The following is a 15,024-nucleotide window of genomic DNA, read 5'->3' as shown; positions in this document are numbered from 1 at the left end:
ACAAAGGTGAGAATTTGGACTGAAACAAAACACCAAATGACCAGATCACTTTGGATTCTGGGACATATATATATATATATATATATATATATATATATATATTTGTGTGCAAATTTTGGAACGTTTCCAAAACAAGCAATTCATGAGCTGATCACACAACTAATCAGCAGTTTAATCAATCATGAAAATAATCACACTTCATGATTGCACATGCACGACATGGAAATGACACGGCTGCATGTGACAACTTTATGTGCTAATTTACAGAGGCAGCAAATTTAGATGTGGCTTTTAATGATACAAAAACAAACAAACAAAAAAAACTTAAATAAAGATAGTATTCTTACAAATACATCCCTGGAATGATTTCTATAACTTGCAGTCATCCAGGTCACCGAGTATCTAGAAGCACTCGGGGGAAAAAGAAGCTGGATTTGCAGTTTGGGCCACGAGGACGTTTGTAGTCAGCTTTTGAAACGATGTCTGATTATGAATAATTTCTCTTCTGACTAATCCAAATTTTTGTTCTGATCTTCGATGTGTCAGTGCCTCCCCAACAACCTCCTCTAGCTGTGCCGTTAATATTCAGCAGGCGTAAAATCCTGATCCCTCCGTGTGCACCCGGACCCTTTTTCCTTCTGTTGATCACAAACATACTCACTCATTTCTTTCCCACAAATAACCATTTATTCGTCACACATTTACTGAAAATTACAGTTTATTGAAAGGACACAGAAAGGTCAGATAACACAGATACATGTAGCTAGGAGTTACTACTCAGTGCATGGCACATTCTCGGGAGACGACCCATTGTGAGTCTTTGGCTCTTTTGCCTCTGGAGTGTTAAAGGCAGAAAGAGTGCTGAAATATTAAATGTTGAACAGTTGGCCAGCCAACTTGAGCCTCTATATTTCAAAATGTGGAGGAGTAAATTAACCTTGCTACAATGAGTGACAAACAATATTTCTAAGCTGGGTAGTAGTAGTAATAGTAGTAGTAGAAGTAGTAGTAGTAGGAGTACTTTTTTTTTATTTGTCAATTTGATATACTTATCACAGGATACAGTGTCAGACCTCACCAGTGCAAAGGGATTTTTCTAGAAAGATCACACATTTAGAAAGCAGTGTCCTCACTCAGAATAAAACTCGGATAAGTAAACAACAAAATAACAATCATGAAACAAGTTACCAGTGCCATCGCTACCTGTTTTGAAAAGAATTTCTAAACGCATGCCATTTTACTATGGAGGTTTTCAGATGACAGGTCAAAATCTGTTGACAATTCCAGTGTCTCAGCTCTTGCTAACAATGCTGATATGCGTATGTGTAGCTGTGTGTGTGTGTGTGTGTGTGGGCGCACATGTTCTTTGTGAGAGTGCGCAAGTGTGTGCTCTTAGAAAGATCCTTCAGGCGATGCAGGAGCTCTGCATTCACGATGATATGCCGTCCGCTCAGTTGTATTCATGTGGCTTTGTCTTTTTGCTGCCGCCTCCCTCTGCCTTCTCGCTGTCGTCTGCCGTCTTTGTGTCGGATTTTCCAGTCTGCACTTGGCTCCTTTGCTGCTAGGTTCAGAAGATAAAGATTGGTAATGAGAAAGACTGGCGCGACGGTACTCCACAGTAGACGTGAGGTGGCCTGTATTCTAAGCAGGAAATGTTCCTAAACGCTGGTTTGGGGGGAAGGGAGGAGGAGGAGGGGGGGGGAAAAGAAAGCATGAAAACCTATTTTTGTTATTCAAAGATAATGTTTTGGGACTCTATTACCATCGCTGCCGGGCGTTTTAGCAGACGGATTCCTTCTTTGTCCTCGTTTTCAACATTTAACTTCTGTTTGATTTATAAGCTGCTACTTCAGTTAATGAAGATGTTTCCTCTGAAAGACTGAATGCTATTGATCTGCACCTCCTCATCCTCCTAAAAACAGGATAATTCACCAAAGTGCGGTTGCCAGTTTTCATCTCCTGCAGCCAAACTGACACCAGAGCATTTGGGCAAATTGTTGGCCAGAAACTAAAATACTATTAAAAACCAAACCGTTTTTTTCTTGTTATCTTACATTTAGCTACCTTGAGGTCAAACAAACATATCGGTATAAAGACAACCTTTCTATCTTCTGGGAATATTTGCAAAACAGATTAGAATTTTTTTTTAAAGCCTACATTGTTCACAGAGCTTTTTTTTTTTTCTTTTTTTCCACCGTCACTTGTTATTGATTGATTTTAATTGCACGTCCTGCTCACTCGTACTTGTGCTTCGTCGTGCTCGCGGACAAAAAGCGGAAACACTCCTATAAAACACCACCGCACTGCAGAACTTGTGGTCGAAACACCAAATGAATTGACTGCGAAGTTCCCGGTGTGGATTGTGACAGTAATGAACACCTTGTTTTAACATAATCGCAACTTTAAAAAGACATTTTGTGCGGTGGAGTTCAACATGCTTCCTCGTAATGCGGATGTGTTTACGCTCAATCCACGGCCCACTGACACGGTGCAATTTAACAACGATTTCCTTCTAAACGTTTTAAAGACAAGCAGCGGCCTACGATGTAATTTTCTCGGGCATTTTGAATCATTTAGGTCGTTTTTGCCAACGACTTCTTTAAGCATCGCACTCAAGACGCTAGAAACCGATTCTCCAGGCAAGGCATCTGTTTTGTGTTCACCAATGTCACTGTGGAGAACGCCTTAAGGCCTGATAGCTGCCTGCAAATTATTGAGTTACACATCACTCTGCATGGCTGGTCTGTCACCTGGTCTGAAGCTAAATGAACAAAAAAAAAACAACAACAACAGGCAAATGCACCTTTACTGCACATTCATCCCATCACTTTCAGGGACGCGTGCGTTGGACAGTTAACGGTGAAATTATAAAATGCTTCGAAATGCATTTAACATTTTTTTTGAACGTGCTGTATCCGATTCAACGAGTCTCACTTTCATCTGCAGGCAAACCTGATCTCTCACTTAATACACTCTTGTGTGGCTTCTTGCCAGCCTCAGTTGCCGCCCACTTTGAAGTGGGTTTGGGCTTTTTCTATTCTCAGTGTATATCTTATTTATCAGCAGCAACAACACCCTTAAGGACATCCAGAAGTTTCTGTGCGAGGGTCGGTTTTTGTAAAAAAATAAATACTTTTTTTTTTTTAAACAGCTTTGTTCCTAGCTGCACAACCAATGTCAGCAGTCAAGGCTGAATTAAAAGTACGCGCAGAAGATGTGCAACAGAACAATCATTTTCAGGCTTTAACAAGCCGCTGCCTCGATGCAATCGTGAAGTTATTGAGACTCATGTATTTTATATGGCGTTTCCCCTTCCATTATTTAGGGAAAGAAACAAAATACGAACGTACTCGTAGAACTGCAGTTATGTCCAGTAACTACTATTTATGTACTTGTGCATCCGTTTCATTTCAGCACAGTGTGGGAGTCGTGCATGTGGGGGGGTGGTGGGGGGAGGGGGGGACCCATCCCGGCTGTCCTGCCAGGGGATGTTAGAGATGGAAAGAAAACTCTTGAAATACATTGTTTTTAGTGCTACAGGAAATGTTCGCCCTGCATTTAGAGAGGCTTTTACAGTCACGCGAAAAAGTACATCTCTTGGACATTTTTTGCTTTTTATTTTTTTCGGACAAAACATTTGATCCTCTTTGAAATAGTGCAAATAAAAGCAATATATTTTACAGCAACCTCAAGGAAAATGAGCCCTTTTTTTTTTTTTTTTTTTTTTTTCCAATATTTATTAAGATGTAATATTCTTCCCTGTAGAAGGTAAGTACAGCCTTGGCCTCAGGAGCCAGTATTACCCCCTTTAGGAGAAATAACTTTGCAAAATGGGTCCACCAGTCTCTGACATCAGCCTGCTGAAATTTTTTTGACCGCTCGTCCGTGACAAATTCCTTTAGCTGCTCAGATGTTTGAGGGTTTTGAGGCATGTACTGCTCGTTTCAAATTCCGCCTCAACGTTTCAACATGCAGTCGATTGAAAAGTACGCTGCTTGCAGATGATTTGAGTCCCAGCAGAGAAATTTATTTCAGATAATTTGGAGATCTCTTTAAATTCCTTGCCAGACTCATAGGTGAATTCAAACCTTTTTTCTGAAGGTCTTAGAGAGCTCTTTACATCTTGGTATGATGACACACTTCACTTCCAAAGAAAACACCACACACTGATCTCAGAGGTTTAAAGAAAACAGGTTTCTCTTCTGAGGAGGTTCTAGTCGTTGGTACGTCATGTGGAACTTACTTTTTTCCATGTGACTGATCTTTTCTTGTCTTTATATTTTTTTTTAGACTACAAAATGTCGATTTCATGTGTCACCTGTTTGAGTATATCGCTTTGATCTGCAGGCACTGTTTCAAAGTTCAAATGTTTGCATGCTGAAATATGTTGAAAAGGGAAACAATCTCCATGGGATGTACTTAAGTTTTCCACGTGACTTTATATCTCTGTCGATATTCCATAAAAATACAAAGAGATTCTTTAAACATTGGTGCTCACCAACTAATTAACGAACTGATTGTACAGTAGATGAATGGTGTGTTTTTATCGCTTGGAAAATGTAAGCAAATGTCATCTCCTGTATACATTGGTCACCATTGTCACGTTTAAGTTTCCTTGGATATTGAGCCCTCCTTATAGTACAATATAAGATTATACACATTTGGCACCAAATATTATCATCATTTGAAAAGCAGGCAGAATTCAACCATTTCCAGGAAGCTTTAAACTTGTTTTGTTGCCACAATACTGACATTATTTTGAATAATAATTAATAATTGATGATTTTGAAACAACTGCATATTTGGAGCTCTCAGTTGAGTTTGAGCTTTTCCTCAGTCGCCCTTTGTGATTTTTGTATTCCAGCTGGTGCGCTTCCACTTGCACATTTTTAATGAATTCAGGAATGTCAGAAACAAACAATAGTGATGCCACTGTGCTTCTGAGATGTGCTCTGTTGTTTAAGGATGTCAGGGAGTGCTAAAATGTCACGCAGTTATATTTTTGACTTAAGAAGACACAGAAAGAAAAACAAAAGAAACTTTACCGTCACCGAAACTTAATGATGAACTTCAGCAGATACACCTAACATCTGAGGTCGATTTCATACAGTGTCTTTACAGCCTACACAGTATATTTCTCAAACTGGATAAATGTTAGTTTCCTCTACGTTGTTGACATGACAGACGGACCGATTGAAAACTCCTCGGTGTTCGTGTGCTGCTGGTTCGTCACGCTGTCGATGTTCAGGCCACATCGATGAGAGCCTCTTTGTCTCGTCACAGTGAACAGGTGAGGCCGTATTGTGATGTTTGTCTGTTTTCCTTTTTAAACTCTACAAAATGTACAACAGGTGCACGACCACAAAAGCTTTTCTCCCCCCCCATAAAACATTTGAAACACAAGATGAGATGCCACTCGGGTTGTCAGTCTCACGAATCAAACATGAGAACACATAATGAAGGCAGAGTAGCGACGGAAACACGGAGCACCTTAATGCAGATTGATCCACAGAGACCCGAATGCAAATCGTTGCTAATCAAATTGTTTACTACGACATGAATGGCAAGTTCTGTGCGGGAGAGACACCAACAGACAACGGGAAAAAGAGAGACGATTGTTGATTTGGTGCTGCGAAACTATGGGGAAATTTGCCAATTAAAGAGATAAGAAAAATAAAACTGAAGAAGGTCTAAAAAAAAAAAAAAAAAAAAAAAAGTCATTAGCCCAACTGAGATGTTACTAGTCAGCATTGATACTTTTCCTGAAAAAAACAATAGTAAGAAATCAAAATAAATCCTGTTTGAGATTAAAAAAAAAAAAAAAAAAAATCCAATAATTTTAGATTTAAAAATGATATAGTTCACTAACACAGATTTCCATCGAGGATTGTATTTTTGTTAGTCTTGAATCTGAATTTAGAGTATCATTATATCTTGTAGCGCTTTGAATCAGTGGCACAGCCTACTGTTGTATTAATGTACGTCTGACACAAAACAAACCTGCGAAGTCAAACGTGCCCAATTTATCGAGACCTCTTTTGTAATATTCTCAGATTCCTCTGCGAATGGATCGCTGCCACTTGCAATGCAGGACAGTTGCTCAGTTACACAGTATTGCACTGCATTGAAATGAGATGCATTGTTTTGCTGTACCATCTGCCACCGCCAAACAGGTGTGACTCAATTCAATGATATGATGAGGGAGGCAGTTATGCATCGGCTTTGGCAGGGCACTGAATATCACATTTGTAGGTGACATTGGCACGTTGAATATTAGATTTCCACAGATAGGATGCCTTCTTGTAGGATCCCGGTGCGGGCGTTGTGTGTCTCGCTTGTATCTTTGGGTTATCATTGGCTTCCCTTGACTTCTTTGTGATGTAGTTTGTGATACAGAGTTGAATAATTTTTTTTTTTGGGGGGGGGGTAGTATTAGTCATGATCTTTGCTGTTCCACGGCGTCAGCGGAGCTACTTGAAGGACGAGGCTCATGACATGTTTTTTTGTCACTAAATCCAATAAAATGTCACGTTTTCGATGTGTGACTTTCATACACAGAGCTGTAAATACTCAGCATACAGTCATGCAACAAATGAATCAATAGTGGAATCCAACAAACGCGCTCTTGCTAAAATCCCCATTGTCCAGATGCTTAAGCTAAATTTGTCAATAATGAAACTATAAGGTGCGATCAAGAAGTTCCGACACGGCGCCTTTAACAGACAAAAACCTGCCTAATTTAAATCTGGCTGCCATCCTCTTCAAAGTAGTCCCCCAGCGCAGCGACACACCGCCCCCACCGCTCCCGCCACACTTGGAACGCAACCTGGAAGCCGGGTTCTGCAAGCGCCATCGAGCACCATCTGTGGTTCACGCTGGATCTCGTCCAATTTGAACTTCATTTCGGGGAAGAGAAAGAAGTTGCAGGGAAACCGTCGGGTGTTGTGGGGGAGTGAGATTTAGTTTTGTTGCACATGTTTTCAACACACGGTGAGCAGCCGCATTGTCACGTTGGAGAACCCAACTGCCGTCGTGCCACATTTGAGGTCATTTACACCGAATGTTTTCCCCCTCAGACTGGGGCATTGGTGATATATTGATATTATTGCGTATCGTGATATGAGGCTAGATATCTTTCTTCTATTTTGGCTATTCAAATATTGTGTTATGACAAATGTACATCCGCGAATCTGGTTTTAAAGGCTGCATAACAGCAAAGTGCTGTGATTTTCTAAAATAACCACATTGTTCTAGCTGTACTATTATTGGCCTGAACCCACTTAGTCATTATTTTCAAAACATTTGTATTCTGTAAATATACTGCAAAGCACCAATAGTCATTTTGCCCAAATCTGTACGATATCAATATTGAGGTGTTTGCTCTAAAATATCGGGGTATTTGATTTAGTCCACATCACCCAGCTCCGCCTCAGACGCCTCATACGAACTAAGTGTTAATAATCTGACTGCGGGGAACAAAAATCACAGCGCGCAACCTCACGGATGTCACAGAAAATGCCAGCGCGTTCCTGGCTGCTCTTCCCGACCTGATGCTCCTCCTTTAGCCTTGAACTGACTTCCTGCCCCTCTTTAAACACGAACGCCACTTAAACCACGTCGCGGAGCTCGTTGCTTCTTTACTTAGAGGCTTTCCCGAATCGTGGCACCGGTCTCTGCTGCTGATTTCCAGAGTTTGATACAAAATCTGATTTCCACTTTCAGCTCAAATTTTCAGGTCCGTCGCACAAATTGCAAAGGCGCACAAAATTGCGGCGGTCACAAAAACACATGCAACACAGGAGCTCGTGGCGATCGGCCGACGTAACTTGGAACACTTACTCGTGAAAGTTATTGCTTCCCACTGCTCCGTGCACATCGCTGCGCTGCTGACCGTCCGTGCACAACGGGAACGGCGTCGGAACTTTCTGATCGTACTTTGTACACGTCCGTGACACATTTACAACACGTGCAGTGTTAACAGACGGACTTGGGACTGAGGGTGACAGCGTAGCAAGGTCGAAAGTGTGCAGTCTTTTCATGGGATTTATTGAAAATAAGACGATCGTAGAAAAAGACCGTTCCCCTGATTAACAGAATAATGACTTCTTGTGAGGTCAGCAAAGAACAAGAGTTCACTGCACTAATGAGTGAAATGCCTGCATCTGTTATTATTTCAATATGAAGCTAAGCGAAGCGCACCTGCTGTGTGTCTGGTAGCTTTTTACTGTCTGGAGCTGATTCCTCCGTCTGATTCTGGAAGCAGTCCCCCCCGGTCTGTAGGAGGAGAAGGGAAAAACATCTTAGTGCGGCACAGAGAGTCCATGCTGTGTGGATTCAAACTCATGAGATGAATAGACTCACGTCAGTGTCATTAATATGCCTTTTGATTTTTCTCAAAGAAGCTACGAGGAGTTTCTGCAACTGTAGATTTGCCCAATTACCTTCCTCATAATGCTGATGACGGCAATTAAGATAAACTGTTTACATGTTTACTGGACAAAAATGATGGAGTGATGAAACATTTTTTCAGTTAACTATGAATTAATTGACAGAAAAACTGATAAGGAAATAACTAATAACTGTATGAGTAATTTACTGAGCAAAAAAAAACAACCTACCTGCATTTCCGTGTTTTTTTTTGTGTTTTTTTTACAGTATCAAGGTTTTGGCCGTTGGTTGGAAAAAAACAACCAATTAAGACTACACCTTGGTGAGAATTTAAGATGGGCTTTTTTTTTTTTTTTTTTACCACTTTCTGACTGCTTATTTCATAATTGATTGTTTCAATCTATAATCAGCGCTGAAAATAAGCATTGCAGGCGGCATGGGATGTGTTTCTTTTACAGAATTGAGCATATGGCTGCAGGCAACGTCAATCATTTCTCTGCTGTATCAAACCTAAACCCAGTTTGGCAGCCACGGCAATATTTTGCCAAAACAAACAAAGCAAAATTACACAAAATTTCATTAGAATAGTAAATAGTGAATTACTTGCTTGAAGCACCTGCTGTACACAATAAACACTCGGAGGCGTCGAACCACACGGAGAACGAGTGACGAATTGAATAAGCGGCAACCAGCAGTGACGTCACCCGTTGGTTTGTGAACGGCCGTAATGAGGCCTCGTGTTCTGATTTGGGCCGGCGCCGTCTCGCCAGTTCCGAGTGGTTTGGAGCCAGAAGTGACCATATTTGGACGAGTTGGGGGAGGAGCGAGCAGGGGATATAATTTGATCTCATTGGAAACCCCGGCATTACTACATCCCGCCAACCGATAGCTGTAACCTGACTGCACCACAGACCTGTCAATCAAACAGACACCCCCCCAAAACACTGCTTTTTTTTTTTGGAGCTTATTTTTTAATCAGTGACGGGATTATTTTCAGATGGACGGCCAGAAAACTAATAAGAAGGAAAGGCTTTAGCTAGCAAAACCGAAATAACTTATGGAGCAATTTTACTGACTGACAATTTTACGACACTAGTTGAATGGCAGTCTATGGAGTCGGAGGCTTTTTGGAGCCGACCTCTAGTGGACCTCGGTGGTATTGCAGCTTAAGGCACTTCCGCTTCTTCCTCATTTTTCAGACCTGGAAGCTTGCGAACACTTTTATATACAGTTAATGGCATTGAAGTAACGCCTCCGTTAGACAATCTCAAGCCTAATGCGTTTAGTAATAGCTAAGTATGAATCCTGTCTATAAAAAGCAAATCCTGCATTAGATTTCAGTAAACCTATCATATTTCATTTTCAAACCGCAGCAGACTGTGAGCTCTACATGCTCATAGAAACCTGTCTTTCCTGATTTCCTCCCCACCTACAGAGAGAGGAGAACAGGGGGGAGATGTGACGGCGTTCTCCAGCAAACACAATATCTCGAGTCTCTGTTTCAAATATGTCTCTTCTTATCTGTATCAGCATGTTTCTCCTTCTTCCTGCAGGATTTTTACATCTCTGCCAAAATTGTATAATCAATTACTGAATGCCAGGGAACATTGTTTTTGGCACAATTTCATTAAGGAACAATCTCTCTGACACAGATCCCACACAGGGCAATTTCCTCTGGGCAGCATCCCTTCTGTACTGCACTGCCTCCCGTCTTCTATCAACTTATATCTGTAATAGCTCTTGATAGCCACTTGTCAAAAATCTTTATGCACCCTGTCCACTTCCTCTGCTTCCTTTAGATCCTCCTGGTTTCGACAGGGTTGGAGATCTTCTTTCGGATTGATAACAGACGGCTTACGGTCGCCTCGATCTCGGAGAAGCAGGTCTGCGACTGTAAGGTACCGAAGTCCGTCGCGAAAAAGGAAAGGTCAGTTGCTGCTTCTCGCTCTCCTTCCCCTCTATAACCGCTTTCAACGTGTCAGCAAGGCACCGAGCGAAGAGCTCTTTGACGTGGGTGTGAATGCAAATTTTTATCTTCACTGCAACTACAGTGATCTCCCATGGAGTTGCAGTTCAAATGCGAAGCTGACAATCATTGTTAGGGAAATTTAAGTCTGCTACGAAATATATTCTCATCGTCAGCTTTGGTATTCACATGTCAGATAATCATGAAAAATGCACACAAGGTCTCACTGCCCCCGATGATGTTTTCTCTGATCACCAGGTAAGCACCCAAAGATATTCAATTAACAGTGATGAACAAAAAGGAAAAGCAGCAAATCAAGAATGCCAATTACTCATCTGTTGATCGACTAACTCATTAAGCTTTAAAACACTGGCAAAGTGCATAATTATTCCGTGTGGCGACCTCCAGGATCCATGCACTGTCAAGAACAATACATAATCTGCTGTGCTTTGGCATTCGTGCAGGAAATATATTTCACTGAGGTCACATGACATTAACGTTTGCAACTTTTTTACATTAAGGCTGCCACTTGGTTGTTTTTCATTTTTGGAATAGTCTGTTGATGATTAATTTTGAAGAACCAATTCATCATTTATAACGTATGGGCAGCAGCCTCCGCAGTGTTGCAGTAGTCAAGTTGATGAGTTCAGGTACCTTTTTTTGTCTGACCAACAGTTGCAATCATTATTATACAGTATCTAATCCAATATTATTTTTCTGTTTGTTTTGGCCGGAGTGGTTACCATAACCTGTTTATAGTCAATGTTTGACATATCAAGACTACGTAACAATCACGTTGGTTTATAGTGGCTGTCAGAAGGCCGGTCACGATCATGACATTTTAGTTGACTATTATTGTCATACAAATAATTGCGATTAACAATTTTCATTTTCCGTTCATTTAATGCCTAATTTAACTTCTAGTTATCAAAATTAATTATAGTTTAATTAAAAAAAAAACCTTATAAAGAAGAAGAGGCATGTTTATTGGTGTTGAAAAAAATTGGATTACATAATTAAACATTACATTTCTGTTTCAGGCTATGTAAATAAAAAGTGCACAGGGCAGATATTATAGAAATAACAACTCAATTATACAAAGCCTATTACTGAAATATACAAAGAAACTACTAATTGCGAGAGGTACCAATGATCAAAATGAACTGTGTAGTATGGTGCTGCAGTTAGACGGCAGCAGAAGCAGAGGGGGCAACGAAATGAGATCATTCAAAGAGTGCCAGTCAAACCTCAAATGGGTGGTTGGACTTGGAAATATGACATTTCTGTTAGTTTTTATACAGATGAATGGAAACGATTTTAACGATTATGAAAAATAATAGCGATTAGTTGAAATAATTGCGATCTGGCGATTATGTAATACTGGGTCTAAAGCCCAACAGTACTGAAAGGAGAGTGGCAGCTAATACTCACAGGTTGAAACTTTATATATCCACTTTATAAATGATTTATGACTAATGAAACTCTGTGATTTAATTGACAGTAATTAGTTAATATATTGTTTCAGCACCTGTGAGATTATAATTATTTGTAATTTGCATAAAATTCAACAACATAATCTGTTCACGTAGAACTGAACTAGACCAAAACTAAAAAAAATTTTTTAACATTAAGTTGAAACTTGTTGCAGATAGGAAGTTTCCCAATTAATGAAACTAACAAAGACACTTGGAGTAAAACTGGCAGGTTTGATTTCTGATGGGGGACTTGAGCATGAATTTCATGAACAGATGAACATCATGGATGCGGGCCCGCAGGTCACATTGGTCATTACGGTTTAATTACTCTGAAGGCTCACCTTTTCCATCTGGCACTCTTTAACTCCACTGCTCTCTCTCCTCATTACTCCGATGTTCACGGGTGATTTACTGGCTGTGACAATTCTCTGAACTTTGGAGATATCCTGCAGAGAAAACAGAAAACATTTTGAACTTGGGGTAAAAAAATAAAATGTTGATGCATCAGCAGCTCCGGGCTTCACAATATGTAAACAGTTCTGATTAAGAGGTTCATAACGGTTTAATTTATACTTGTTCATTTAAAGTAATTCAGCTTATTTATGTATCGTAAATAAATTATTGCCGGAATGACTGTTTCATCGCAGGCAGGAGTTAGGGCAAAACAAATGGAGGGCTGAGAAGATATAAAAAGACTTACTTGGAGGTGAACCTTGTAATACCGAAAAACTTCTCTGAAGTAATTGACATTTCTGCTTATATTTTATCAAGTGTTTAAAAAAAATACTCTGAAGTTGGAATCCAGACTCGACAACCTCACCAGCTGTTTCTGAAGTCTGCTTTACAAAGTAGGTTTGAACAAAGTGAAAAAATTACCGTTTGAAACGCAAAGCTTGTTTTTATGCAGCTTTGAAACAAGAGTCAACGGTAAATGGTAATAGCTCTGAGGCTGTATGTTGGTACAGTCGTGCTTATTGCAGTAAACACAAAGTACGGCTGACGCTGATGAGAATGTCTTTAGTTTGTCAGATGTTTGATCATAAAGCAAAGTACCGGACAAATTAATGGTGGTAAAAGTCAGGGGCGAACCAAGCTGGATACAACACATCCTGAAAGCTGGGACATGAATGTCTCTTCATAATTTCATGGCAATAGTTGGTGAAAGATTTCAGTCTGGACCAAAGTGGTGGACCAAACCACAGACAGACCAACACTGCCATCCATAGAACCACGGTGCAATGTATTTATTTGGTTACCAAACTTTGATTCTTTCTTTTTGGCACGGACTGAATTACTACAATACAATCTAGCAACACAATAAGCCTTGCTGTTCGGTGTCAAATTTTGAAATTTAGGCTTTAATACGTTTTTGTTCCTCAAATGCATAACTTTTGCTCTGATGAATCTTATTCCGTTGTGTCAGTGAGCCAAACTCCCATAAGTAGCCTCTACCAGCGGCCTCTACAATAGCTACCCAGCCCTGAGCGGGATGTGCCTCAAAAGTCAATAAGTAAGTTGTAAATGTTTGCCACGTGCCTCTGTCTACATTATGAAAATACTGTTCTCGCTATTTATGGCACACAAACGTATGTTGTTGTTTTTTTTAAAAGAAAATGTTAGGTTACGTTGAAAATGCAGAATTCTATCAACGTAGCAACAATTTTCCCATCGAGACAATAAAGTATATCGTATCGTATCGTATCGTATCGTATCGTATCGTATCGTATCGTATCGTATCGTATCGTATCGTATCGTATTGCATCGCATCACATCGCATCGGCCGTATTTGTTAATAACCTTTCCATAAAGGTTGAATGTAGAAATATTTCTTTGTTAAATTGTCACTAAGAGAACAGCTAACTAGACAGTTGCTGGATTTCGAGTTATCTTGGTATTAAAGGCAAAAAAAAAAAAACTGCATTCCATCATATTTGTTAAGAGATGAGTGGGTATGATTTTGTTATGACATGAAATATAGCTACACAGTTTGCTGCCAACTCACTGAGGTGCCAGCTGTTGGTTGGGATAAAACTGATGTCTGTATTTAAACACACACAGATCAGCTCTGAGTGAATAGTAATTCTGGAAGCTAGATTTGGGATTTATTACTGCGAGACCTGCATATGATGGACAGTGATGTGTCAGTGAAGTGACCAACCTCAAATACAATCAAAGCAATGCTGAGAAAGTGGGAGGAAAACGAGATGGACAGTCAGAGATGAAAAAGGTTCTCTCCGGAGGTGGTACATCAATCTATAGCCGAAATGGTGTCCGCATAAAAAAACACATAGCTCTTGCGATGTTGATGTACCTTGAATCAGTGGTGCGAGAAACGCTCTATGCTGGAGGCCAAAAAAAAATGTAAACAAAAGCTATAGATTTCTGGAGTTTACATGAAAGGCTTCAGTCAACTTTTCTTTTACATTGAACAGAAGACATCATTCGAATACTGATGAGTTGTGATACAGCCGTACTGAACCAAACTGTAAACTCTCCACCCTCATAGGGAAAAGGTACAATTCCTCGAAGAACCCAGAGTATGAAAATATTCACTTTTCTCATTGTCTCACTTATCTCTTTACATGGTGTGGAATCTAATTCATAGCCTGTTTTGCGTAATATTTCAAAGATTCAAGGATGTCTTTATTCTCCCTAGCGGGCAATTTGTTGCACAGTCAGCAGTAACAACGCAACCATCAGGAAAACATTAATAAAAAGGACGACAAATACAACATTAAATAAAAAAGCCCACAGACAATAAATACAGCATAAAAATCCCATTGAGTTATTTCAGTAAATTAAAAGGCCAATGGCAGCTGGGACAAAACAGCTCTGCAGTCTATTTGTGCTGCTTTCAGAATTATGGTATGAGCATTTTAACATTCATGTTTACCTGCTTGCAGTCAGATATAATCAGTGAGAATATATTCTTAAATTACACACTCATCCAGTGACAATTGTTGTGCTGTCGTTATGTAGTTTCGATTATTTTCAGGAAACAGTGGTCGTCATGAAAATAGGCATCATTGAGAACTACATGTCTCTGGCCTCTCCTTTTACAAAGAGTGATAAACACATTTGGTCTATAGATAAGAAATGTTTCTGAGAATCGCCAGATTTAGGGCTGAGAATCAAATTTCGATACCAACCGAAATGCTCCGGCACTATCTACTAACGTGTCTCGTCATTCAGTAC

General features: G+C 40.0%; 1 protein-coding gene across 1 annotated transcript in view; it reads right to left on the bottom strand.

Moving 5' to 3' along the window:
* Nucleotides 1–664: 664 nt before the first annotated feature.
* Nucleotides 665–15,024, bottom strand: part of luzp2 (leucine zipper protein 2) — a 144,837-nt gene continuing 130,477 nt past the window's right edge. Inside the window, exons 10-12 of the mRNA XM_069705453.1 lie at nt 12,171–12,275; nt 8,200–8,274; nt 665–1,558 (exon numbers count right to left, since the gene is read on the bottom strand). Of these exons, the coding sequence (XP_069561554.1) occupies nt 1,451–1,558; nt 8,200–8,274; nt 12,171–12,275 (288 nt within the window). The 3' untranslated portion in view covers nt 665–1,450. The remainder of the gene's footprint in view (nt 1,559–8,199; nt 8,275–12,170; nt 12,276–15,024) is intronic.

Source organism: Brachyistius frenatus, unplaced genomic scaffold (genome assembly GCF_029030835.1).
Source record: "Brachyistius frenatus isolate BFR_SWC_R1_liver_20210118 unplaced genomic scaffold, ASM2903083v1 Contig_56, whole genome shotgun sequence".
NCBI classification, from domain to species: domain Eukaryota; kingdom Metazoa; phylum Chordata; class Actinopteri; family Embiotocidae; genus Brachyistius; species Brachyistius frenatus.
The sequence above is the reverse complement of the archived record's forward strand: the minus strand, read 5'-3'. Positions and strand labels throughout refer to the sequence as shown.